Below are 25,517 nucleotides of genomic sequence, written 5' to 3'. Positions count from 1 at the left end.
CCTGTCTTGGATGGTAACTTGAATGTTGCTACATAAATGCAGGCAAGTGGTGAGTATTCCATCACATAGAGTACGTTTTCAACTGTTCAGCTTGACCCAGAGATTTTATTTTTATTCTCTTTTCCAGCTATATATCAAAATATCTTTGAACAGATAAATGAGGTGGTTGCACGGTGACACAGTGGTTAGCATGCTGCCTCATGGCGCCGAGGACCCGGGTTTGATCCCAGATCTGGGTCACTGTCTGTTTGGAGTTTGCACATTCTCCCCAAATCTGCATGGGTCTCACCCTCACAACCCAGAGATGTGCAGAATAGGTGGATTGGCCACGCTAAATTGGCCCTTAATTGGAAAAAAAAATTGGAAAAATAATTTGTTTTTTTAAATGTAAAAAAGATAAATGAGACCTGTTTGATTGCAGTAGAACTGAAAATTGCATCAACGGAACTGCTCTTGGTGTGCTTCAATTGTGCAAATGGGCTACAAATCACTTCAGTTTCAAGTTGATCTATGTGATACTCCAGGAACAATGTTTATGTTGTTTGAGGCTGATTGTTCAACACTGTAGAATCTGTACACAGCTCAGAGATTAGACGGTGGGAAGGAGATGGGGTAGCGTGGGTTAGGAAGGAGGAGGAATCTTGTAAGTGGTCTAGTTGAGGGCTATGGTAACGGCAGCTTTGCCAATGGCTCCCAGTAGGTATTCCGGGAACCCGGTGGTGCAGTCCACGGTGAAGATCTGGAATCAGTTGAGGCACTTTAGGGTGGAAGGGATGTCCATATGTCCATGTTCACGCCGCTGTGTGAGAATCATGGGTTTGAGCCCGGGGGGGGGGGGGGGGGGGGGGGGGGGGGGGGGGGGCGGTAAAGGAGGTGTAGGCAAGTGGGGCTGATCATGGTAATGGATCTGTATTTGGAGGAATGGTTTGCCAGTCTGGAGGTGCTCGGAGAGGGTAGAGCTGCCTAGAAGGGGGAGTGAGTTCAGGTATATGCAGGTTAGGGACTTTGCGCGAAAGGTCTGGAGAGGGTTCCTTAGGTTTCCAGTGTACACCCTGCTGGAGCGACTGCTGCTTCCGGACGTGGAAGGGGAGGGAAGAATTGGCGATATATACAAGTGCCTGGGGGAGACAGGGAGACGAGCGGGTGGTGAAGATCAAGGAGAAATGTGAAGTGGAGTTGGGAATGGAGATCAATTGGGGAGTGAGGGACTGCGTCGGGTAAACGGGACCTCCTCATGTGCAAAGATAAGCCTGATACAGTTTAAGGTGGTGCACAGGGTGCATATGACTTGGCGAGAATGAGTGGGTTCTTTCAGGGAGTAACAGATGTGTGAGAGGTGTGGGCGGGAGCCAGCGAATCACGCGCACATGTTTTGGGGTTGCGAAAAATTGGGAAGGTTCTGGGCAGGAGTGTTCACGGTCTTAGCCAGGATAGCGGAGGAGGAGGTGGACCCGGACCCTTTGGTGGCGTTATTTGAGGTTTCAGAGAAGCCGGAGCTCATGGAGAGGAGGAAGGCCGATGTCTTGGCTTTTGCCTCTCTGCACGGCAGCGAATTTTGCTGGTGGCGGTCGGCATTGCCACGGGGGTAGCTGCTTGTTTGGGTGAGGTGTATGACTTCCTGCGAATCGAGAAGATAAAGTATGCGTTAAGAGGCTCTTCAGGTGGGTTTGAGGAAAGGTGGGGGATGTTTGTGACCGTGTTTGAGGAGCTGTTCATTGAGGGAGGAGGGGGGGGGGTGAAAAAGAAGAAAAATATGTATAGACTGTATAGTTGATTGTTGGGAAGTATGTTTCCAGGGGTGTTTATTCGCTGTAACCTGTTTTTATACGTGTTTGTAATAAAATACATTTTTTTTTAAAAAGCTATTAATTAGACTTCAATTGTGGCAAAACATTTGAATAGACAATGAGGTATAGTAGGAAGTTATCATAGAGTCTTTAAGCGTAGAAGAAGGTTACTTGGTCTGTTGTGCTTGTACCAGCTGTAGTAGGGTGTACAGTGTTCATCTCCATACTTAAATAAGGATATAATTACATGAGAATAATTTCAGAGCAGGTTCCCTGGACTGATTCTTGGGATGAAGGGCTTATTTTATGATGAAAGGTTGAACAGATTGGACCTATATTCAGTGAAGTTTGGAAGAACGAGAGATGATCCGATTGTAATATACAGGACTCTGGGCCAATTTGACGGAGTGAATGCTAAGAGGGTGTTTCCCTTTGGAGGGGGGGACTAGAAGCAGGGATATAGTCAGAGTTAGATTACATTTTGATGTACAAGTCAAGTGTTTCAGAGGGAGAACTGGAATTGAGGTCACAATGAAATCCACAATCTTATTGACTGGTGGATCAGACGTGAGGCTCTAAATGGCCAACTCTTGCTTCTAATTCTTGTGTCCTTGAAAACTGCAAAACGTATTCCCACACTACCTTCTCCTAACAACTTTGCAAATTAGTCCTTTTCAACTGCAATTTTCAATTACATGGACAATTGCCGTCAATGCTCTATGGAATATGGTTCCACCACCTTTTATCAACTTTGTCTGCTACCAAGATTTGTGTATATGTTATTCCAGGTCCCTCTGGGAATTACATGGACATGTAGTGTCATCATATTATTTTGAGCAAAGCGCAAACTTCACACTGATCTACATTAAATATTATCTGCTATGAATCTGTCCATGTCGTCCTGAAGTCGTCGACCATCTTTGTTGGTATTTAATACATGGTCAAGTTTGTATCATGTGCACACTTCAGCTTGAACTTCCTATTCAGGTCATTTATACATTTCTTTCCTCCCCAGAACCCCACACCCCAACTTGCTGAACTGATGGATCAGGACTCCTCAATGTTGAACACCACTTGGAGGAAGCACTGAGGGTGGCAAGGGCACAGAATACACTGTGTGTGGGGGATTTCAATGTGCATAACCAAGAATGGTTTGGCCAAGCTGGCTGACTCCTAAAACATATAACACTAGACTTTATTACATTTTGTGAGACAACTGAAATGATCTGGAAGAAGGAACTGAGGGCACTTTTTGCAGATGATACAAAGATATGCAGAGGGATAGGTAGCACTGAGGAAGCAGGCAGTCTGCAGAAGGACTTGGACAGGCTAGGAGAGTGGACAAAGAAGTGGCAGGTGGAATGCAATGTGGAACAGCGTGAGGTTATACACTTTGGTCGGAAGATGAAGGCAGAGACTATTTTCTGAATGGGAAATGCTTAGGAAATCAGAAGCACAAAGGGTCTTGGGAGTCCTTGTTCACAATTCTCTTAAGGTTAACATACAAGTTCAGTCAGCAGTTAAGAAGGCAAATGCAATGTTAGCATTCATGTCGAGAGGGCTAGAATACAAGAGCAGTGATGTACTTCCGAGGTTGTATAAAACTCTGGTCAGACTGCATTTAGTATATTGTGAGCAGCTTTGGGCCCCATATCTAAGGATAGATGTGCTGGCCTTGGAATGGGTCCAGAGGAAGCTCACAAGAATGAGGAGCGGTTGAGGACAATGGGTCTGTACTCGTTGGAGTTTAGAAGGTTGGGGAGGGGGGGGGGAGGAATCTTATTGAAACTTGCAGGATTCTGAGAGGTCATGATTGAATGGCAGAGCAGATTCGATGGTTCGAATGGCCTAGTCTGTTCCTGTGTCTTATAGCCTTAATCATCTCTGTGGAATGTAATCTCAGACAATCTCCTTGACTGCACACAATGTTGTGGCTACAGAGTCTGGGTGATCCTCTGTGTCATGGACTGGTGAATATCTAAATGGACGTACATGAACATTAAGTAATGATCAATCTCAAACTCACAACACCATAGTGTCCTACACATTAAAGGAGATGTCTAACATTCCTCACAGCCATCAATGAGTGCCAACCATGAGCCCTGACAGAATGTTAGACTTCTGACTCAAGTCCTAAGAAGGGATAATGATGCACACAGGAATAAAGTGAAAGAATGTATTGTGCAATATTTCCGTGTCAAAGTGGATTTTGTAAAAATCATCTTTGTGCTCTCATTAATGATTTAAGTTTCCTTTTCCTATATTTTCCTCTGAAACTGAAATCAGCAGTTCAGGTGGACACAAGGGGAGTGTAATGTAGGTGGAGGAGCAACCTCCTCAGTCACCCTATTCGAAGCAATGGGATCAATGGCAGAGGGAATGAGGAGAGGGCACTCGCCTTAGGAATGCCCTGAGAGCAAGAAGGCAGGGCAGCTAGCATGTGCTCCTTCCATCTGAGTACGAAACCCTGCTTCCTGAGAAGGGCACCTAGAGGGAAATTCATGTACCCCTTGCCCCATACCTAGCTGATTCTGTATGGAGCCAATGGCTAAAAAGATGGAATGTAGATCAGACGGCATGGGTCGAATTCTCTGGAAACGCAATTGGGCAGCGATTCGGTTTTGACGCTAGAATCGTGGCGGATGCCGGTTTGACGCCAAATTGCATTTCTCCGGTGCCTCGACAGCATCGTCATTGCACTAACAGTAAATGCTATTAGCATATCATTACTGGGCCTGACCCAGTATTCACCACTATTTTCCGCCTCCATTGGACAGAATTCCCAATGGCGAGGTTCACTTGTCTTTTAAAAATCAAGAAACGGGCGCCGTGGCTGATTGAGGAGGTAGGACACGGAGAGGCATTACAGTGGGCTGCTGGTCCTGACACTGGCTGTGAGGGCTCCATCAGATACCCCCCCCTCACCTTTCTAAACTCCAGCGAGTATAAGGCAAACTGTTTAATATCCTCGTACATCAACCCTTTCATCCCTGGAATCAATCTGCTGAACCTCCTCTGAACTGCCTCCAATGCCACCACATCGTTCCTCAAATAAGGAGACCAAAACTGGTCACAATACTCCAGATGTGATCTCACCAACAACCTATACAATTGCAACAGCACCTCTCTACTTTTGTAGTCCAATTCTTTTGCAATAAATGCTGACATTCCATTTGGGTTTTTAATTGCATGCTGTACCTGCGTGCCAACTTTCTGTGATTCATGAACAAAGACATACAGATCCCACTGCCCAGACGCATTTTGAATCTGCTTTCTGTTTAGATCATTTGCCTTTCTATTTTTATGACCAAAATGGATAACCTCACACTTATCTACATTCAACTCCATCTGCCAAATTTTGGCCCAATCTCCTATCTATCAATATTTATCTGTAAAATCTTTATCTTCTCTTCATTGCCTGCTTTCCTACCTGTTTTAGTATCATCCACAAATGTTGTTATGTCCCTGCTTCCAGATCATTTATATAGATTGTAAATAGTTGATGTCCGAAGACTGATCCCTGTAGCACCCACTAGTTACAGTTCACCAACCAGAGAAGAACCAATTTATCTGTCAGTCAATCCAATCGTACTCTACCCCCAATCCCTCGTGATCTTACCTTCTGGGTCAGTCTTTTACACGGCACCTTGTCAAATGCCTTCTGGAAGTCTAACTATATCACATCGACAGGTTCCCCACTATCCACCTTCTTGGTTATGTCCTCAAAGAACTCAAGCATGACTAACCCTTCATAAAACCATGCTGACAATGGTGGATTGAGCTTTGTCTTTTCAAATGTTCAGTTATCTCCTCCTAAATGATTGATTCCAGCAACTTCCCCACCACAGAGGTCAAGCTAAACTTTCTATAGTTTTCTACTTTTTGCTTCTCTCAGGAAATATGTAATTTATTTGTAGCACTCCATGCATTCCAGCTCTGGTAGTCTATTTTTTAAAAAGTCATCCATATATTGCTCTGGCCATGCTATTCTTTATTCTACTGCTCTTTACTTTCCTCTGCAGCATTTTTGTTGTCAAATTTGTTTAAACCTTCTGCGCTGGCTATTCTGCCTGTGAGGGCAGAAATACCATAAGAAGTAGGCCATTCGTCCCATTGAGTCTGCTCCACCATTCAATGAGACAATGACTGATCTGATATTGGACATTGGTCACAACTGTCTTCAGGTTCAACCTATCAGGCTTGTTGTCCCTCCTGCCTTAGAACACTTCCCATTGCCTCAGAAATCTTAAACTCCCCCTCCTTCACTATATATTTCAAAACTGCTTTTGATTTGAAGACTTCAGTTTAAGATTTTGTAATATGCATTGTTATTCATCAAAAGATACAAATTGTTACGTCTGCCCATTTTCAATTGAAATCCTGACCTATGTATGGTTCAGTGCCTATTGCTTATCTAAAGAACTAGCAAGTTTAATTTTGAATTCCATTTATGCTTGTAAACTTAAAATGGAGTACATATTACTTGAAATGTTAAATATCATTCAGGAAAGATCTCACGGGAATGTTTATTGTATTTCAGTAATATACACAAACTCTGGTAGACTTTTCCACTTTTAATACCTCTTCTTTGATTTATTTACTTAGGGTTAATAATCTGTCATATAGCACCTATACAAAAATAAATAAACTTATTATTACATATTCCTCTGAGTGATTATCGTAGCGGTGTATATCCAAATTCGAGCATCAGCAGGTGTGAAAACCAAATATATTCTTGCGGCTTAACCAACTTGCTCTTATTTGTTAGGTCTACAGCAAAGCACAGTATTTGTCTAACCAAATAAATTGATGTCAAGAGGGCTAGAAAACAAGACCAGGGAGGTACTTCTGAGGCTGTATAAGGCTCTGGTCAGACCCTATTTGGAGTATTGTGAGCAGTTTTGGGCCCTGTATCTAAGGAAGGATGTGCTGGCCTTGGAAAGGGTCCAGAGGAGGTTCACAAGAATGATCCCTGGAATGAAGAACCTGTCGTATGAGGAACGGTTGAGGACTCTGGGTCTGTACTCTGAGTTGAGAAGGATGCCGGGGGGGAAGGGGGGGATCTTATTAAAACTTGCAGGATACTGCGAGGACTGCATAGAGTGGACTTGGAGAGGATGTTTCCACTTGTAGGAAAAACTAGAACCAAAGGACACCATCTCAGACTAAAGGACGATTTTAAAACCGAGATGAGGAGGAATTTCTTCAGCCAGATGGTGGTGAATCTGTGGAACTCTTTGCCGCAAAAGGCTGTAGAGGCCAAATCACGGAGTGTCTTTAAGACAGAGATAGATAAGTTTTTGATTAATAAGGGGATCAGGGGTTATGGGGAGAAGGCAGGAGAATAGGGATGAGAAAATATTAGCCATGATTGAATGGCGGAGCAGAGGCGATGGGCCAAGTGGCCTAATTCTGCACTTGTGTCTTATGGTTACAAATGTTGCAGGCAGGACAAAAATTATAACACTGACTTGAGAATACAACATTGTGCATGTGTTGGAGTCAAATTCAAAATCAACTCCACCGTACGTTCAGAAAATGATTTTGTTATAGTTTCCAAGTTTAGTAAGTATGAAAAATGTATATTAAATGCAACCAGTTATGTTTGATTTGGTGATATAAGTAGGTTAGTGATATGCCTTTTAGCCAAGACACGTCTACTTGAGAGGATCAAGCATAATCCTCCTTGTAATAATCAGACCAAGTCCAAAATTTGAACAGAATAAAAGATTTATTTAGATTGCATGATGTCAAGGTGTATTCGTTAACATTTCACATCTCGTTGGCATACTACTTTCTATCATAGTTTTGGGTGTCGATGTTCCAGGTTGTGTTGAGGTCTGCAACAGGCATTTGGGATCTCAAAATACAATACCTTCTGGTGTGCCGGCTTTCAATACCATTGCTGGCACTGGCCATATTTGACATGGTGAAGGGGAAGGCAGGACAGCGATCCCGAATGATCCCTGAAGGTAGTTAAGGTGATTGAAGAGCTCATTCACGGAGGGAGTTGAGTTTCAACACAGTGGGTGCAGCTCCACATGATTGGGATAGGTGAAGAAAGACTGTGCAGAGTGGGGAGACGGTATGACCGTCCAAAATTATGGTAGTGGGAGATAGATACCCTTAATGCCGTTGAAGTGATGGGAGAGTTAACAATTAAATGCAAGAGTTGGGCAGGAGAGAGACAAGGGTTTCAAGGAGGACTTGCTGGCACTTAAGGCAGTGAGTTTTGCTACCAAGGCAGGATTCTCCCAGGTGCAGGGCATTATTGTTTGCAACCATGTGGCCTTCAAGGCTCTCTGACAGCCCAGTCAGATTCATCAACATGAAAGGCATCCATTAACTCGACACACAGATTCAGCTTTTAGAGTTGGAAAAATTAGCTGACTCTCAAAAAATGGTGCTGGTTATTTTGCGACAGTAGCCTTAGAAGATAGATATCTGGCTAAGTGCTCAATTGAATGTTCAAGCCACTGAGCACAAATATAAAAATGTTGTGGTATCTCTTTGTTTACTCAATAGTCATCTTGTGGTTTTCATTTATTTGCTTATGCTTTGTTTTTTCAGTTTTTTGTCCATTTTATTTTGTTTTCTCTGTCTGCTTGTTCCAATTATATATATATTGGCTCATGTTCACTTGGGCTTTGGATTTTTTCCTTTTTCCAGTAGTTTGCCTCCTCCTTCAGTTACTCTGAAAGCATTTTATTGTTGTTGGAGTAGGTTTCATGAGGAAAAAAATTGAGATTAACAGGTTGAGAAATTATAAATGTTAATAAAATAGCATAAGTGAAATAATGGGGCAGATTTCCACTGTGGTAGTGCTGATCATGTTCTGTATTATTGGATGCACGATCTATTTGCAGTGAAAGGCAAGCTTTAATGTGATAGACTGGATACATGGGGAGCATAGTATATGTACACATAGTGTGGTTCCCATCATTACTAGGCACTCCTGCAGGGAAGTATTTTAGTTTGACTCATAAAACATCTTTTCTAACTAGAAGCTGTTCAGTGTAGCTGCAAGGGATTGGAAAATTGCCAGTCATTGGAATTTTTTTAGTGTTCTAAATCCTGTTGCTGACTATGAAATAATGTGGTTTATAGTTTCATTTGAAAGGAACGTTTTGGTAATTGAATGAAAGCAGATGTTTGATTTATTTAATTTCTTTATATTTTAAATCCATATAAACTCTGTGCAGTTTGTTGAGCCTGTCAGAATTAGACCTGAGAATTTGGCAAACCTAATTCCGATTGTGCTGCTGGCTCATTCAACCTATATTATGTAGTTGTGATACCGATTTTGTTCAATTGGAGTCAATTACAGTGACCCGATTTATTTTTCTGTCCACCTTTTATTTAATTAAATTGTTAGGTAGAACTTGGTATTTTTACCTAACTATATGCTTGTTGTGGATCAAAATGCTCAAAATTGTGCAAGCTTAAATCATTCTCAAAATTGTGACGTTTATTGTAGTTATGAACAAATGACACTTTTGTTCGTCAGACTTGCAATAGTTTTGCACTGCACGTTGTGTTTTAAAAAAAAATAAATTTAGGTACCCAATTCATTTTTTTCCAATTAAGGGACAATTTAGCATGGCCAATCCACCTACCCTGCACATCTTTTGGTTGTGGAGGCAAAACCCATGCAAACACGGGAAGAATGTGCAAACTCCACACAGACAGTGACCTAGGGCCGGGATCAAACCTGGGACCTCGGCGCTGTGAGACAGCAGTGCTAACCACTGCACCACCTTGCTGCCCGTGCACTGCACGTTGTGTAAATGGAGAATTGAAACAGTACGGCTCACTCTACAAAAGACCTGCAAAACCCGAGGCTAAACACAAATATATCTCTTTAACCAATTGGATTGAAAATTAGTAAAATAAATAGTGGAGCTTCTGAGCCAGTGAATTCTATGTAAAGTGAGGCAGGCAAAGCCAGAGTTATTGGGTTGAGAAGGATTGAGAAAGAGACAAAGTAAATTTAAAGTTGAATTAAATTAAATGAAAATCGTTTATTGTCACGAGTAGGCTTCAAATGAAGTTACTGTGAAAAGCCCCTAGTCGCCACATTCAGGCGCCTGTTCGGGGAGGCTGTCACGGGATCGAACCATGCTGCTGGCCTGCTTGGTCTGCTTTCAAAGCCAGCGATTTAGCCCTGTGCTAAACAGCCCCTAAACACATTTTTATAACTCTAATGTTGAAGAAATGAGACTCCACTTTTAGTGCCAGCCAGTTTCTTTATTAGCTGTTAAAAACTATGTAGAATGAAATGGGCAGCCCTAACTTTGTGAGTTTACTGTACATCCACCAAGCAAGTACAGTAACTATACATCATTCCGGGCACCATTCTCCGGAAAGGTTTCGGAGTGTGGTTGCGAGTGGGAACTGCCGTGAGCTTCCCTGCGCTCAACCCAGCGAGACCGACATCTCTATTCGATGTTAATTGGTCCACTTAACGACGCCTCATGGACCTTTCGCCGCACGTGACAGCTCGTCAGCAGATTCGCCAGCACCGTGTTAGCCAGTCCCCTGCCTGACCAGGTCGAGCAGCACTTGCTCAGGCAACCCCAGTCAGCTCGCAACAATGGCGCTCAGGAGACCAGCCCCAAGATTTGGGGATACAGATCTGGGGAGGCTTCCTACACGCAGTGGGGGCCAGGAGAGATGCCCTGTTTCCCGAGTGTTCCATGGATCAGCCACAGGGCAACCAGTGCTGCCTGGGACTTGGTGGCTGTGAGCACTGTAGGTGTGACCAGGAGGACTGGCCTCCAGTTCCAGAAAAAGGTCAACCACCTAAACCGGGCAACTAATGAGTAACCTGCCCCCAAACCTTTCCATCCCACGCGGGCATCCTAGGCATCCACTCTTCATGTGACCCCCCAACTCTCCCTTAACCCTCCTCTCCCTTCAACCCCTCCCAACCGTTCCTTCACACCTCCCCTCCCACCACTGTGAACCATGCATGAGCTAATAATGCCTTCCCGTGTCTCCTTCGAAAAAGCCCTCCAGTAATCGCCGGGAGAGGGCCCAGACTGGTGCTGGGGTGCCAGACTTAAGAATCCTTATCTCTTTCGAGAAACGGGCCCTGGAGGTGACTGAGGTGGCCGAGGAGAGTGCGGTCACCCATGCGGACGTTGGCGGACACTGCAGAGGTGAGGAACCACCGGGCTCCACCGGGAGGATCTGTCAAGTGGGAGCTGTTATTGCCTTACTGACGGACCCATCCCTCCCATTGACCACATGTCCATTCTCCTGCAGGTCCTACAGCTGACAGCGTCGGCCCAGCCTCCCACGAGACCACCTCGGAGAGGATTTCCGAGGAAGACACAATCATGGCACCACAGCTTTCATCCCCACCCTCCACCAGCACAGGCATTCACACCTCGGTGGGAAATGTTAGTGGTCATGCTTCTGGGGTACAATCTGGTGCGCACCATAGAGATGCTGATGCACATTAGGTGGAGACAGGAAACCCCAGGTGAAACAGCAGTCAGAAGTCAGCTGGATTCCAGGACCCACCTGGGTCCCTGCCTGATGCTGAGCCCATGGAAGAGGTATTCCCGGAGCTGATGGAGATGATATTGAGCGGTCAGGACTTTCAGAGGAAGATGTCAGCGACTCTCCAGCAGATCCATGACCGATTGGAGAAGTCCCAGAGACTACATGCGCAGGAGATATTGACGGCAATGCGTGGAATTGAGGCCAACATTGCTAAGGTTGCGACCGCAGTGGAGAGCCTGGTGTATGACGTTGGTACCATTCTTGAAGGTGTCCAAGGCATCACGCAGTCAGTGACGGCCATGGCTGAGGGTCTCAGCAGACTGCCTCGCTGGCGGATGTTCCCAGTGTCATGTTCTATAGACTGGCCAATATGAATGATGCACTACAGAACATCTAGTTCAAATAATTTATTATGAAATAGCTGCGTGATAAAGATAACTGGAATTAATAAATAACAATACTAACTTAACTATTATAGAGCTACTGCAAAATACGTCTATCCACCAGCACGACTTATTCCCAAGTGCCACGAGGCACAGAGCCGCATGGTAGAATTACCCTGCCGCACTGCTACCTGCTGGTCGGAGGTTGGGTACAATATTATATACCGAATTGCTTTATGCATGTCATCACACCCAGTATCAGGCTGACCTTGATTGAGGTTCTGCAGAACATATTCCGCTCTCCGATGGGAATGGCTGAGGCGCAGAGGAGCTTGTCCCAGTTGCAGGTGGGCATTGCTGAGCGCACGTCCCAGTCACTGTGGAGCATCACCGAGGGCATCGACACGATGTTGTAGACCATGGTGAGCCACCAGGGCTGGCAGAGCCAGACGATGCAGGGCAGCCAAGGCTCGAACCAGCTGCCCTCCGTCTCAAGGTGAACCTATGATACAGGGCAGCCAGGGCTCAAACCAGATGCCCTCTGTCTCCAGGTGAATCTATGGGCACCTACCTGGAGGAGGGGGCGCTGGGTGCAAATCCAGACCTGTCCCTTTGAGTGGCGACAATGGCCCCCAGCTCACCCCTGTGATGAGGCCATGCCTTCGAATCAGCACAGTGCAGACCAAAACCAAGCGGGCGCCCTCTGGGGGTATTCTCGAGTGCACCACGAGTGGTCGAGGCATTGGAATCGCATCTTGAGCAGTCGGACGACCGCTCAATCACAACCGGGTGGCTAATGGGCCTCATTGTAGCAAATCTCCGCTTTGTTTTCCGGCCTCCGTGCCGGTGTCATTAGCCATGTCCTTAGAGGCTACCACACCTCCCCCGAGAGCCAGCCACCCAACCTGAGGCGGTCCTCAAAAAAGAGGCCGGGGATGACCGACCGCTTCAGGATGTAGCTGTAGTGGACGCTCCCCAGGAGGCGTGCGCACACATGCATGATCTTCATGTGGTTGCTTACAATCTGATTGTTGAGGGCACTCGCAGATGGCCCGGTGGGCGCAGGGCTGCATGTGTACCATCCACTACCCCCTTGATGTTTGGAATCTCAGCGATGGTGGAGAATCTTGCTGCTGGGCTTGATCCATCCCAAAGTTGACGTAGTTTTCCGCTCGGGCAAACAGGGCTTCCATGACCTGTCAACTGTGCCCTGCGAGATGCCACACAGGTCGCCGCTCGAGCTCTGGAATGATCTCGACACAAAGGTTCAGGCCTGTGGTCAACTTGACAGCCACCGGGAACAGATGTCCCATGTGGTGCCAAGTACGCTAGGACATGGCACAGATACCTCATCATCTCCTTGTTGAGGCGGAGCCTCCTGTGGCGAGCAATGTCTGTCATTTGTTCCAATGACCAGCAACAAAGTATTGACTGATATGTAAAGTGGCTTCAGGTGGCCTTTGTGTCAGGTGATGCGAAGATATAGTTTTGTGCAGAGTCTGTGAAAGTGGAATAAAGGTGTCTGTAAAAGGAGCAGTACCTTTGACTCTTTACACAACAGCAGCTAGATTTCTAACAAATGGTAGCAGAGAATGATTGCTGTGCAAATGTGAAGGGTTGAAAGGTACAACTTTTCCAGACCAAAGGAAGGAGTGAGTGAGAAGGAAAAAAAAGATAAAAGGCTGAACCTAGATGGCCGGAGATGACTAGCCCCCCTCCTCTTATTTTCTGAAAGGGGATTGTACGACCAATGGAGAAGTGCAGTAGTTATGTGGACTAAAGTAACTAACTGGCTTGGGAAAGAGAAAACAAAGAATGGCATTGGCTCCTCTACTTTATGACTGTAAAATCCGAAGCAAGTGTTTTCTGAACTGGAATTGGAAGAGTTCAACTCGGAAGAAGGTCTGGAGACTCTATTATGTTATCTGGATAAGGTTTCTAAAAAGGATGACTTGTTAACTGCATATGAAGCATGGTCGGGTTTTGATAGGTTCCGGAAAATAGAGGATTTCTGTATGGAAGAGTATATAATGGAATTTGGCAGACTATCTTAAACGCTACAGAAACATAACCTGGAACTTCCACAGTCTGCGTTGGCCTTAAATTACTTGACTGTGCTAGAGTGAGCAACATGGATAGGCTCCTGGTTTTTACAGGAGTTCAATTTGTGGATAAGGATACCTTATTCGATCAGATGACAGAAGCTTTAAAAGGTTTCTGGAGAACATTTTGATTCCGATGGCTCTGGTGACCCAAGTAGGTCAGTCTGCAATAAAGCAGAATATGGAAGATACACTACTAACAGGATGGCAAAATCGTCTGGCTACAAACAGGTTCCAAGACTATAGAAGGAGATTGGAACCTGGAAATTATGAAGACAGAAGCCCAGTTAGAATCTACAATAGGAAGATGAACCCCAGAAATACCCGGGGTATTATAAATTAATGTTTTTGTTGTGACTCTCAATACCATTATGCTTTCAACTGTCCAACACATTATAATAGTGTTTGAAGTGACACATGACACTGAAGAGTCCTTGTCCTATTAACAAGCAGTTTTACGCTGGGAATGAGGGTGTTGGTTGCAGAATCGTTCAATTGTTCTGTATTGGACAGTGGCTGCACATCTACTGTGTGTGGCATTGACTGGTTGAATGCTGGACTCCTTGAATGCTGAAAATCGTAGCAAGGTTAAGGAATTTGAAAATTCCACGAGTTTCAGATTTGGGGATGATAATACTCTGAAATTGCTGAAAAGATTGGTGATCCCTTGCAATATTGCCGGAGTGAATCATTTCATTAGCACCAATGTTGTATCAAGTGAGATACCTTTGCTTCTGAGCAGACCGTCGATGAAGAAAGTACACATGAAACTGGATATGGAACAGGATACGGCAACAGTTTTTGGATAGACGGTGGACTTACAATTTACACAGTCGGGACACTATTGTATTCCATTACTGACAAGTAACATTTCAAGTACAGTTGTTAAGGATGTGTTAATTGCAGTTGAAAATGGGACTTTAGCTGATAAACAACTTGTTGTATTAAAACTGCACAGGCAATTTGCGCATCTGTCTCCTCGGAGGCTGAAAATGTATTAAAGGATGCAGGGGTAAGGGATGAAGACTGTACTAAACGGATAGAATAGGTGAGTGATCGCTGAGGTACTGGATAGGGGACAAAGGGCTCTATCCCACAGATGGATTTGCACGGAAAAGGTTCTTCTGGATGGAACTTGTAAGGCAAAGGCCAGGCTTGTGGCAAGGGGATTTGAAGAAAACTTAGATGATGATCAGGATTTACGGGTAGATTCACCTACGGCAGCAAAGGTTATTTTAAAGATCTTCCTGGCTCTATTAGCCACAAAGGCATTGTAATGCAAATCTATAGATATAAAAGCTGCCTTTTTGCAGGGGTATCAGCTCCTAAGAGACATTTTTCTCCGTCCTCCGAAAGAGTCAGCTAACACAGAAGGGGTACTCTGGAAGTTGAACAAATGTGTACATGGATTGAATGATGCATCTAGAGTCTGGTACTCTTCGGTAAGGTCAGTTTGGTTAAAGTTAGGCTGTTGCCAGTTGAAAGAAGATCTGGCAATATTTTACTGGCACTATAAAGGAAATCTTTCTGGCATCTTTATGATGCATGTCGATGATTTTTGTGGGGTGGAACTCGTGATTTTGAAGCTATTGTAATCTCTGGTTTGAGGAAAGAATTCAGGGTTGGAAGTCAGGCTTCCGGTGCATTTAAATATATTGGACTAGAAATCGGACAGATTAAGTTAGGGGCAACTTTATGTCAGCAATCTTATTTGGACAGCATCAGCCAAACAGCAATTAGTCATGGCCAGGTTTCACAAAACGACGCAATGGTTTCAAAGATGGAAAAAGAGCAACTGCAAAGTTTAATTGGGCAACTGATTTGGTTAGGTATGTTGGACGTTTAGCTGCTGTAGTATAAAGAGTCAAAGGTTCTGCTGCTTTTCGACAAAACACCTTTAATCTCTTTCAACAGACTTTGCACAAAACTAACATCACATCACTTGTCACAAGGGCCACCTGAAGCCCCTTTACATATCAGTGTCAATTATTGGATGCTTACCATAAATGAGACAACTAATTGGTATATCTGTTAACCCATTACTTAACAGTCTCTCCTTCCTTAGAGGAAAAAAAAATAATTAGGTAAAACAAAGTTACAAGAAACTCAAAACCACACATACAATTTCCCCCCCCTTTTTTTTTCATTTTTGGAAGAAGAAAAAAAAACAGTCACAAAAACAGGTGCCCTTCATGTGAACTAGCCCCTCTTTTTTAAAACAGTCTGACAATTGATAACTACTGTCAATCCATTTAATTTTTGCTGTCTCCCCTCTGTCCAACATCTGCTTCAAACTTGCAATGTCTGTCTATCCTTAACCTTTTTTCATTGACATTTTTCGTAGAGTGCACAAGGGATTTCTTGTCAATTTGACATTCAATAGGTATATTTCCCAAATCCCCTAATCCCAAAATTTATGTCAATATCTAAGATATATATAAAAGGCCATATCCACCGCCTCTACAAGGCTTAACGTCTCAGCAGCCAAAGTGCTTTTGACCACTCCTTATTTTTTTTGTTTCCTACACAAGAGGGCAACATTTACCATTGTTCCCCAAAAGGAAAATCATAAAACCTCCTGCGCTTGAAACCCCATCACATAAATTTGCATAGGACTCATCATGAGAAACTGAGTTTCAAGTGCCTACAGTCACCTAAAACCGGGAACCTCAAGTTTGATCAACGCTTTGTTTGCTCTTATTATGTCTTCCACTTTGGGATCATTCATTTTTGTACTCAACTTTAAGACATCAAAACTCATGTCCGGTCTAGTCTGTCTACCTAACCAATTCAGTTGCCCAATTAAACTTCGCAGTTGCTCTTTTTCCATCTTTTAAACCATTGTGTCTTTTTGTGAAACCTGGCCACAACTAATTGCTGTTTGGCTGGCATTTAACCTGGTGTTCAAATAGACTGCTTCTGTATCTGCAGGAAAGGCAAAGGTCATGAGACTGACAAAGTAGATTCCAAACAGCAAGGGCTCGGGCACAGCTATGCTAGGTGCAACCAAGCCATTTACATTGTGCTTATTGTCAGCATTATTGGGTGCCCAAATGTAGAGAAAAAACATGGAATTATGCACACAAATATTGGACTATAAAAAAAGACCTGTTTATATTTCAAATTTGATGCAGACCCCAAAAGTTGACTGAAAATGTATAGCTAGCCACTGACAGGAATCGCTGCAGGGTGTTTCACTGAACAATGGAATCCCTGTGGTTCCAGACTAGGTAATTATGAATGAATCAGACCGTCTACCATCTCTGATGAGGATAAAGGAACATATAATGGCTATCTCATCCAAAGACTCTGGGTGTAGTTACATAGACAAGAGGATCTCCAGTTTGAATATACATAGGAGTTTAAAAGCCCGCTTGCTATCGGCCTATAGTTGCCTGTCTGTATGTGTTGTGCAAAACAACAGCTGGATGTTTGCCACACTGAAGGTGCTACAGTAACTGAGGCAGGGTCCCTACAAGATGTAATGTTTTTGCAGGAGCATTTAAAACTCTCTGACCGTGGAAGTCGATTAGCTGGCTGAGGGAATCACAGTTGGAAAAAAACCTGAAATCTCTCCCAAACTAAGAGTAATCAACTGTTCACCAGCAGAAGTCAGCTACTGGAATCGACCTGCATCAGCGGCAACGTTCATCAGCTACTTGCAACCTAAGGATTGTCCTTCCTTACTATTGGCCTCCATTCTTGCACCTGTATTCATACGGATTAGAAGGATATATTTTACCGTTTTGCGTTTCCATTTTGTAATTAAGGTTGCTCCATCTTAAGCCTGATTAAATTGGCTCATTTTTAAACATAACTATTGGGTCTGGAAAATGTCAAGGGAATCTTGTAACATTAAACCTTTGTTGCTTTCAGCAGAGGATGTGTTGAATAAAGATAAGGAGTTGGTTATCCCTCCTCACCTCGGCTTGTAAACTTTTTGGGTGCTGGCAAATTGAGGGGACTCGCCCAGATCAACAACTTTTGCCGGAATCTCACCTGGGGCTGGCTATAACAGTATGGTATAACATGTTGGGTTAGCACCAAAAGAACAAGAAATATGCACACATAGCATGCATTCTCTGCATTAGTTGGACATCCAGTCAGGCTTTGATCTTGCCGACTGCTCTTGACAGGTCAATCATTTACAACATCAGTTCTTTGATTATGCTTCACCCCTCTGTTGTCTTCAATGGTGCTGAGCTACACCATCCTCATCTGACCCTCCATTTTTCATGAGTCAATTGCTACTTATTCTGATTGGCATAATGTTGAAGAATTTTCTTGAGTGAGGCATTGACTCCCCATTAGTTCGACATTTCCCCATGCCCTTCAGCTTGAGATTGGTGCAAGGGCAACAAGGCATCTGGAACCTTGGTGAATGTTGAAACCAACAATCTACCTCTTTAACCAGTGGGATTTAAAGATTCAGAACGCGTCATAAGACTGACTGAGAAGTAAATACAATTAGAATGAAATTGGGTACAGGGAGTAAGATAAATAGAGGGAAAGAAAGATTAGATTAAGAGCGAGAGGAAAAAGTGGCAAAAAAAACCTTGAACAACTTACTGTCTGCAGGAATGAGGCTTCTTGTCAATAAAATGATACTTGAATATAAACCCTAATTTTCTGCAATGGATTTAATTGGCAGTTAAAGCACACATTGTTTTTTGAAACTCGACAAAGAAATCTATGAAAAGCTCCTCTGTGGAATGGTGCAAATTGAACAGCAGTTTGTGGTGATTTGCAACCCATGGGATATCTCCTCTTTGCCAAAATATCTGGTCAGTTTACTCACTATGAACAGTGCGCGCAATGAGCCCTATTTTGTTTTGACAGTTTTTAGTTTTTCAGTAACCTCCAGTGTACACTAGGGCCCTTTGGCTCAACTTGTCTAGACTGCCTAGCTTTTACCACTAAGCTAGTCCCAAATGCCTGCATTTAGGGTGCTGCCATCCAAATGGAGTTAAGGGACCTCAAGGAGCTAAATATAGAGCACTTGGAATTTTTATGCAGCTGTATGTCAGTGCTCATTCTAACAAAAGATTATAAAACTAATTCAGAGTGTACTCCCTCATGTTATATAACATCAGTTTTAAAACTTGGCTTTGTCTGGAAGCTCAATTATTTATACTTCAAAATGTGTTTGCCAGGAGGTGGCATATAAGTGACGTGAGTCCATAGATAGTAATAATTAGTGTCATAAGTAGGCTTACATTAACACTGCAATGAGATTACTGTGAAAAACCCTAGTCACCACACTCCAGCGCTTGTTCGGGTACAACGAGGGAGATTTAGAATGTCCAATTCACCTAACAGCACGTCTTTTGGGACTTGTGGGAAGAAACCAGAGCACCCGGAGGGAACCCAAGCACACACTGGGAGAATGTGCAGACTCCACATAAACGGTGACCCAAGCGGGGACGCATTATTTGTAAGATCCTTTATGTGGCAGTGACCTTCACTTCTATCAATTTGGCCTGGATTTAACTCGGGCCTCAGTGTTAAAAGTGTGGTGTGACAACCAAATGATCTCGTTCAGACTCTCCCGATTAAACAAATTTTGTTTTTTTAAAAATTAAATTTGTAATTCATTTACATCACTGATTCTCAGGACTTAAGTTTGTATGACTATCTGTAGCTATAAGTTTTAATTTTTAAAATTTGAATTATGTTTTTGTAGGGGACCCAAGGCAAAGAGATATGCTACAGCCACCAGGTAAGATCTAGTTTTTGTAGTTTTAAAACCCACAAGGAATGTGCTTTATTAATGCTGCTGAGGATTATACTGATGAATAGGTCACATGGTGGCACAATGGTTAGCACTACTGCCTTATGGCGCCAAGGACCGGGTTCGATCCCAGCCCCGGATCACTGTCCATATGGAGTTTGCACATTTTCCCCATGTCTGCGTAGGTCTCATCCCCACAATCCAAAAAAGATGTGCAGAGTAGGTGAACTGGCCACACTAAAATTGTCCCTTTATTGGAAAAAATAATTGGGTACTCTAAATTTATTTAAAAAATTTTTTAAAATAGGCTACTGGTAGTAATGATTTACAATATTAGGCTTTTCAAAATGGTGCTACATCATTTGGTTTTCCACCTCTGTTGCCAATTGGACATTTTTAGATTTTGTGATTTATTTGATATGTTTACTTTCATACAACCTTTATTTCCACCTTACTTCAAATATATATCAAAACAGGAACATGAGTGAATTTGAAAGTAATATGATTATTTCTGGTGGCTATTGACAAAGTCTGGTGTCATTATTCATGTATTTCTTGATGGAAATATATAGGAGTGAATACACATTTTAGACATGACCAGTTATCAGACTGACCTTCCGAAAGCAGAAGTAATGTCGCCCTGAATGAAAACTGACCTTATTGATGGAACTAATTAAAGGCCACTTTGTGAGATCGTCTATCCCACAACAAAATAATTAAGGGGAGCAGGTTGATAAATTGAAAGTTAGTAAATGTATTCATACATAATGGAAGATTTTATTGAAATTCAAATTAATACATTTCCTAATACCTTCAGTTAAGGGCAAAATAGTAAACTATGGTAAATGGAAAAAGCAAGACTTGAATATTTAGCAAGCATATTAATATAATTATTGAAACCAACAAGGATTTGGGCAAAACTGATCAAAATCATCTTTGATGGACTGGATATCGTACCTGGATATGTGCAAAACAGTCTCTCATTTTCGGTCTGGTTTTCCAAACTCTCAGATGGCTAGTGTTCCAGGGGAGGACAAAAGCTTGCTTTAAAGCTACTTGTTCTTGAAGCGTGGCTACATTGACATTAATGACGGAGAGTGCGTTAATGTCACCTGTTCAGAATAGCAGTAGTTTGTCAAGCTTTATCATGCTTTGAGTTGCAGCACCTTCGTTACAAGGCAGGGTGCTGATACAGAAAGAAGGAAATCCTACACTTTGAAATTCACTACCTTGGATGGCATCCCACATTATGTGCTGAAAAATTTGAAGGTCGAAAATCAACCTTTCCGGTCACATGGAGATCCATGGCAGTGTTGCAACCTGGTTATGGATTATTAACATTTCAAGAATAAATGGGCAGCATGGTAGCATGGTGGTTAGCATAAATGCTTCACAGCGCCAGGGTCCCAGGTTCGGTTCCCGGCTGGGTCACTGTCTGTGCGGAGTCTGCACGTCCTCCCCGTGTGTGCGTGGGTTTTCTCCGGGTGCTCCGGTTTCCTCCCACAGTCCAAAGATGTGCGGGTGAGGTGGATTGGCCATGCTAAATTGCCTGTAGTGTCCTAAAAAGTAGGGTTGTGGGAGGCGGGGGGGGGGGGGGGGGGGGTTACGGGTATAGGGTGGATACGTGGGTTTGAGTAGGGTGATCATTGCTCGGCACAACATCAAGGGCCTGTTCTGTGCTGTACTGTTATATGTTCTATGATCTAAATCGGAATATTTTTTAACCAGTGGAACTACACCACAAGATTTCACTTTATTTTTAAACAAAACAAATTTTCTTGGATATAAAAGAATGAACAAAACTAGCACTATTCATTTAACAATATGGTTTCTGGCAATGTAAGTTATGCATTCAGGTTTACTTACTTTCCCAAGAATTGTCTTCTGTGACACTGTTGGAATCCTACCTTTTTGATTTCCCTTTGTTCCCATATCTTTGTTTTATTTTATTTTATTGTTTCTAGTCCCTGGACTCTGAATTGGAATGCGTCTTTAAGCAGTGGACTTGTGCTGAGGCAGCTTGCTAGTAAGGACAGTGTGTTCCAGGATTAGTTTTTTTGGAGCGGAGAATATGGATTTGTAGGCGGCAAGGGAATCTTTAAGAAGCAACTTTGGAGGAAGTCTGTTTGATAGCCTGGCTGGCAACCTGTGCGTTGCCCAGTGATTGGTTCCTGTGTGATGCTTCTGAGAGAGCTGGGCAGAAGTAATTAGACCTTGATCTCTCCTCCCTGTTTCTCCTCACTGTCTCTCGCTGCTGAAGTAAAGAACTGCTTTATTGTTCTAAAACCAGTGAGTGCCTGGCACATCTTTACTGTATAGTTGAAATGATCTCGAATCTATGAGAAAGTAGACAGTCTTGTCAGAGAAAACCCTCGTCTTAGGAGAAAGAAGCATCAAAGTGGAAGACCTTTAACTGAAAATCGCTGTAGTGCATTGGAGATCTCTCCATCACACTTTAGCTCGTGTGTGTCTGTGTCTGTGTCTGTGGTAAGTGGTATATGTAGTTAGTTACATTTTTGTCAGCTTAATTATATTACTGTTAAATAACAAAAGATTGTGTGTTAAATTTTTAACTTTCCCAAGAATTGTCTTGGTGACTGCAGTTTATTGGGCTCAGCCAAGGTCCTCGGGTATTTTAAAATAACATCTAATTTTGCTTGTGTTGCGACTCCAGTCAGGTGGGTCTGGAATTGACCGTGCACTAGCCAAGGGGGTCATGGCAACACATCAATTAAAGGTTTTTACTTCTGTAAGGACCACCCATTAGAATGCCACAATCCTGTGGAGAATTTTACGCAGCTCCAACTATTCAGATAAAACTTAGCATCTCAAACTGTGGAGGCTTCTGCCTCATGTTCTTGTTACTTTTCAATATTTCAAAACTAATCTGTTTGCTTTCTTTTTCAATAAGACACTGTGAGGCCTACTGTAGATTCTCCCACTAGATTTCAACTCCTCAATCTTCCACCTTCTGTACCTCATAAGATTCAAACTGAGATCAAGCCTCACCTCCCATCCATGCAGCAAATGATGAATTTCGTGTTTTACTCTGTGTGCAGGGCAGGTCTGTAATTTGTTTTGGTTACCCTTTATGTGCGATGCAAACCAAACGGGTTCCAGCAAACACAGAGCCTTGCTAAGTTCCACCAGGATCTAGTCTCTCCTTTAAACTGACCGTTAAAACTCATTGAGCTTGAATCATTCATATATTCCTCACTTGCAACTTATTTAACAAAGTAAGCTCACCTGCTGTTTCCTAGCTCTATCTCTTCTGTTTGGAATCGATTAAACAAATATGGGTTTTGGATTATCGTTTCTTTAATTCTTTGGCAATCACTAAAGACTAGCATTTAAATTGTCTAATCTTCATTTTTAAAAATATTTTTATTCCACACTTTTTAAAAATAAATTTAGAATACCCAATTATTTTTTTCCAATTAAGGGGCAATTTAGCATGGCCAATCCACCCAACCTGCACATCTTTGGGTTGTGGGGATGAAACCAACATAGACCTGGGGAGAATGTGCATACTCCACATACTCCACACACACAGTGACCCGGGATCGAACCCGGGTCCTGAAAAAAAGGCAGCTGTGCTATCCACTGTCCTTAAAGGCACTTTCAATTTATACACGAACCACAGGATACTATTTTTATGCACTTGCCATAATACAAAAAAAAACCTCCACCTCCCCTTTAACACTGTAACTTGTGATATAACAAGATATCCCCCCGCCTCACTTCCAGTAGCGACCATGGAGGAGTAGGTCGCACATTCGTTAGCTCCTGCCTGAAACGGACTCTTGGACCTTTTTTCCCGACTTTTCTCGGACTTTCGGGGATGGATCGGTGCAGCGGACAAAATTTAAGGAGGCTTCCCTCTCCGATGTATGGCTAATTGGATGAGACGTGGCCGTGTGAAAATACTCGGCCCGGATAGAGTGAAGCAGTTGGTGCTGCTATCGTGGCGCAGCATGGCCGAGAGGCAGTGGCTCAGTGGTCTAAGGAGCAACAGATGAAATTCTTTAAGGACTGTTTCGCTGAAAAAGGAAAAGTTGGACCCGATCAAGGCTACGGTCAATCAAATGGTATTGAATCAGGCGGCCCAAGGGAAAGCGATGCAAGAAATTGAGCAGGTTATCTAGCCAGGAGGACTATCTAACTGTGCTGGAGCACAAGGTGGAGGTGTTAGATGAGCGCCACAAGAGAATACAGGAGAAGCTGGAGGACCTGGAGAACAGGTCCAGGAGGCAGAACTTAAGGATTGTTGGCCTCCCTGTAGGAATTGAGGGGTTGAACCCGGGAGAATATTTGGCAGGCATGTTGGAGACGCAGATGGGACCCGGGGCATTTTCTCGGCCCCTGGAAGTGGATGGAGTGCATAGAGCCCTCGCAAAGAAGCCTAAGACGAATGACCCGCCGAGGGCCATGGTGGTGCGTTTCCACCGTTTTTCGGACAAAGAATTTGTTTTGTGGTGGGCTAAGAAAGAGCGGAGCAGCAGATGGGAGAACAGCGAGGTGCGCATCTATCAGGACCCGGGAACGGAGCTGGCCAAGAGACGTGCTGAGTTCAATCGGGTGAAGGCGATCCTCTTCAAGAAGGGGGTGAAATTTGAGTTGCTGTATCCAGCGCTGTTGTGGGTTACGCACAAAGACCGGCATTTTTACTTTGAGACACCGAACGATGTATGGACATTTATCAAAGAAAAGGAAGTTCGAAGCATCTTAAACAACACTTAAGTCTCGAAGAAGTTATGTGACGGTGGTTTGTAATCTTTGTAATTTTCATATCAGTTCAAATAAGATTGTATGTAGTTTTCAGTTAAGTGTTGGGCTGGGATGGGGGTTTGTGGGTGCTTTGTTTTTCAGGGATTTGATGCGGAGGGGGGAGCTATTCTGTTGGTGCTATTCTGTGGGAGGTTGGGTCGGGTCTTGTTTCAAGCGATTGTTTCTTCATTTGTTTATGCTTTCTGTTGGGGGAGGAACTATCATTGGGGAACAAATGGGAGCTCGGGCGGCTTCTGCTTGTGGGGGAGCTCGGGGAAGCGGGGGGCGCGGGCTCGGGGCTGGTGAAAAAAAGGTTATGGGCAGTCGGAGGGGGGGTGGGGGGATTGGCGGGTTGGCAGCCCCCCCTGTCCAGGCTGATTACGTGGAATGCGAGAGGTTTGACTGGGTCAGTCAAAAGGGCTCGTGTTTTCGTGCATTTAAAGGGTCTGAAGGCAGATGTAGCAATGCTTCAGGAGACCCATCTAAAGATTATTGGCCAGACGAGATTGAGAAAGGGGTGGGTTGGTCAGATGTTCAACTCTGGGCTAGACTCAGACCAGGGGGGTAGCGATATTGATTAGTAAGCAGGTGGCGCTTGAGGCTGGAAGAATTGTGGCTGATAAGGGGGGTAGATATATAATGGTGAGTGGGAAGTTGGAGGGTGTACGGGTGGTGCTTGTGAACATATATGCTCCGTGCTAGGACGATGTGGGATTTGAGAGGCGGGTGCTAGGCAGGATCACGGACTTGGAGTCTCACGCCCTGATCATGGGGGTAGACCTTAACACGGTCATTGATCCTGATCTGGACCGGTCAAAATCCAGGACTGGAAGGAGGCCTGCCGTGGCAAAGGAGTTGAGGGGTTTTATGGAGCAGATGGGGGGTGTCGACCCATGGAGATTCGAGCAGCCGAGGGCAAAGGAGTTGTCGTTTTTTTCTCATGTCCATAAAGTTTACTCCCTTGTTGATTTTTCTGTTCTAAGCAGGGCGCTAATTCTGAAAGTGGCGGGGATGGAATATTCGGCAATTGCAGGCTCTGATCATGCCACGCATTGGGTGGATTTGCAGTTGTATGAGGAGAGAGGGCAGCGCCCGTTGTGGAGATTAGATGTGGATTTGTTAGCGGACGAAGCGGTCTGTGGGCGGGTGAATAAGTCCACCCAGAATTATCTGGAAACAAATGATACGGGAGAGGTATCAGCAGCGACGTTTGGGAGGCTCTGAAGGCAGTTGTAAG

General features: G+C 43.8%; 1 protein-coding gene across 8 annotated transcripts in view; it reads left to right on the top strand.

The window, feature by feature from the left end:
- Positions 1 to 25,517, top strand: part of pphln1 (periphilin 1) — a 213,147-nt gene that overhangs the window by 61,516 nt on the left and 126,114 nt on the right. For 7 of the 8 annotated variants that reach the window (XM_038780842.1, XM_038780839.1, XM_038780841.1 and 4 more), the window contains one exon: positions 19,466 to 19,501. The exons of the other annotated variant lie outside the window; for it this stretch is intronic. In XM_038780842.1, the coding sequence (XP_038636770.1) occupies positions 19,466 to 19,501 (36 nt within the window). The remainder of the gene's footprint in view (positions 1 to 19,465; positions 19,502 to 25,517) is intronic. 8 annotated transcript variants of the gene reach the window in all.

This window comes from Scyliorhinus canicula, chromosome 20 (assembly GCF_902713615.1).
Source record: "Scyliorhinus canicula chromosome 20, sScyCan1.1, whole genome shotgun sequence".
Classification (NCBI taxonomy): domain Eukaryota; kingdom Metazoa; phylum Chordata; class Chondrichthyes; order Carcharhiniformes; family Scyliorhinidae; genus Scyliorhinus; species Scyliorhinus canicula.
The sequence above is the reverse complement of the archived record's forward strand: the minus strand, read 5'-3'. Positions and strand labels throughout refer to the sequence as shown.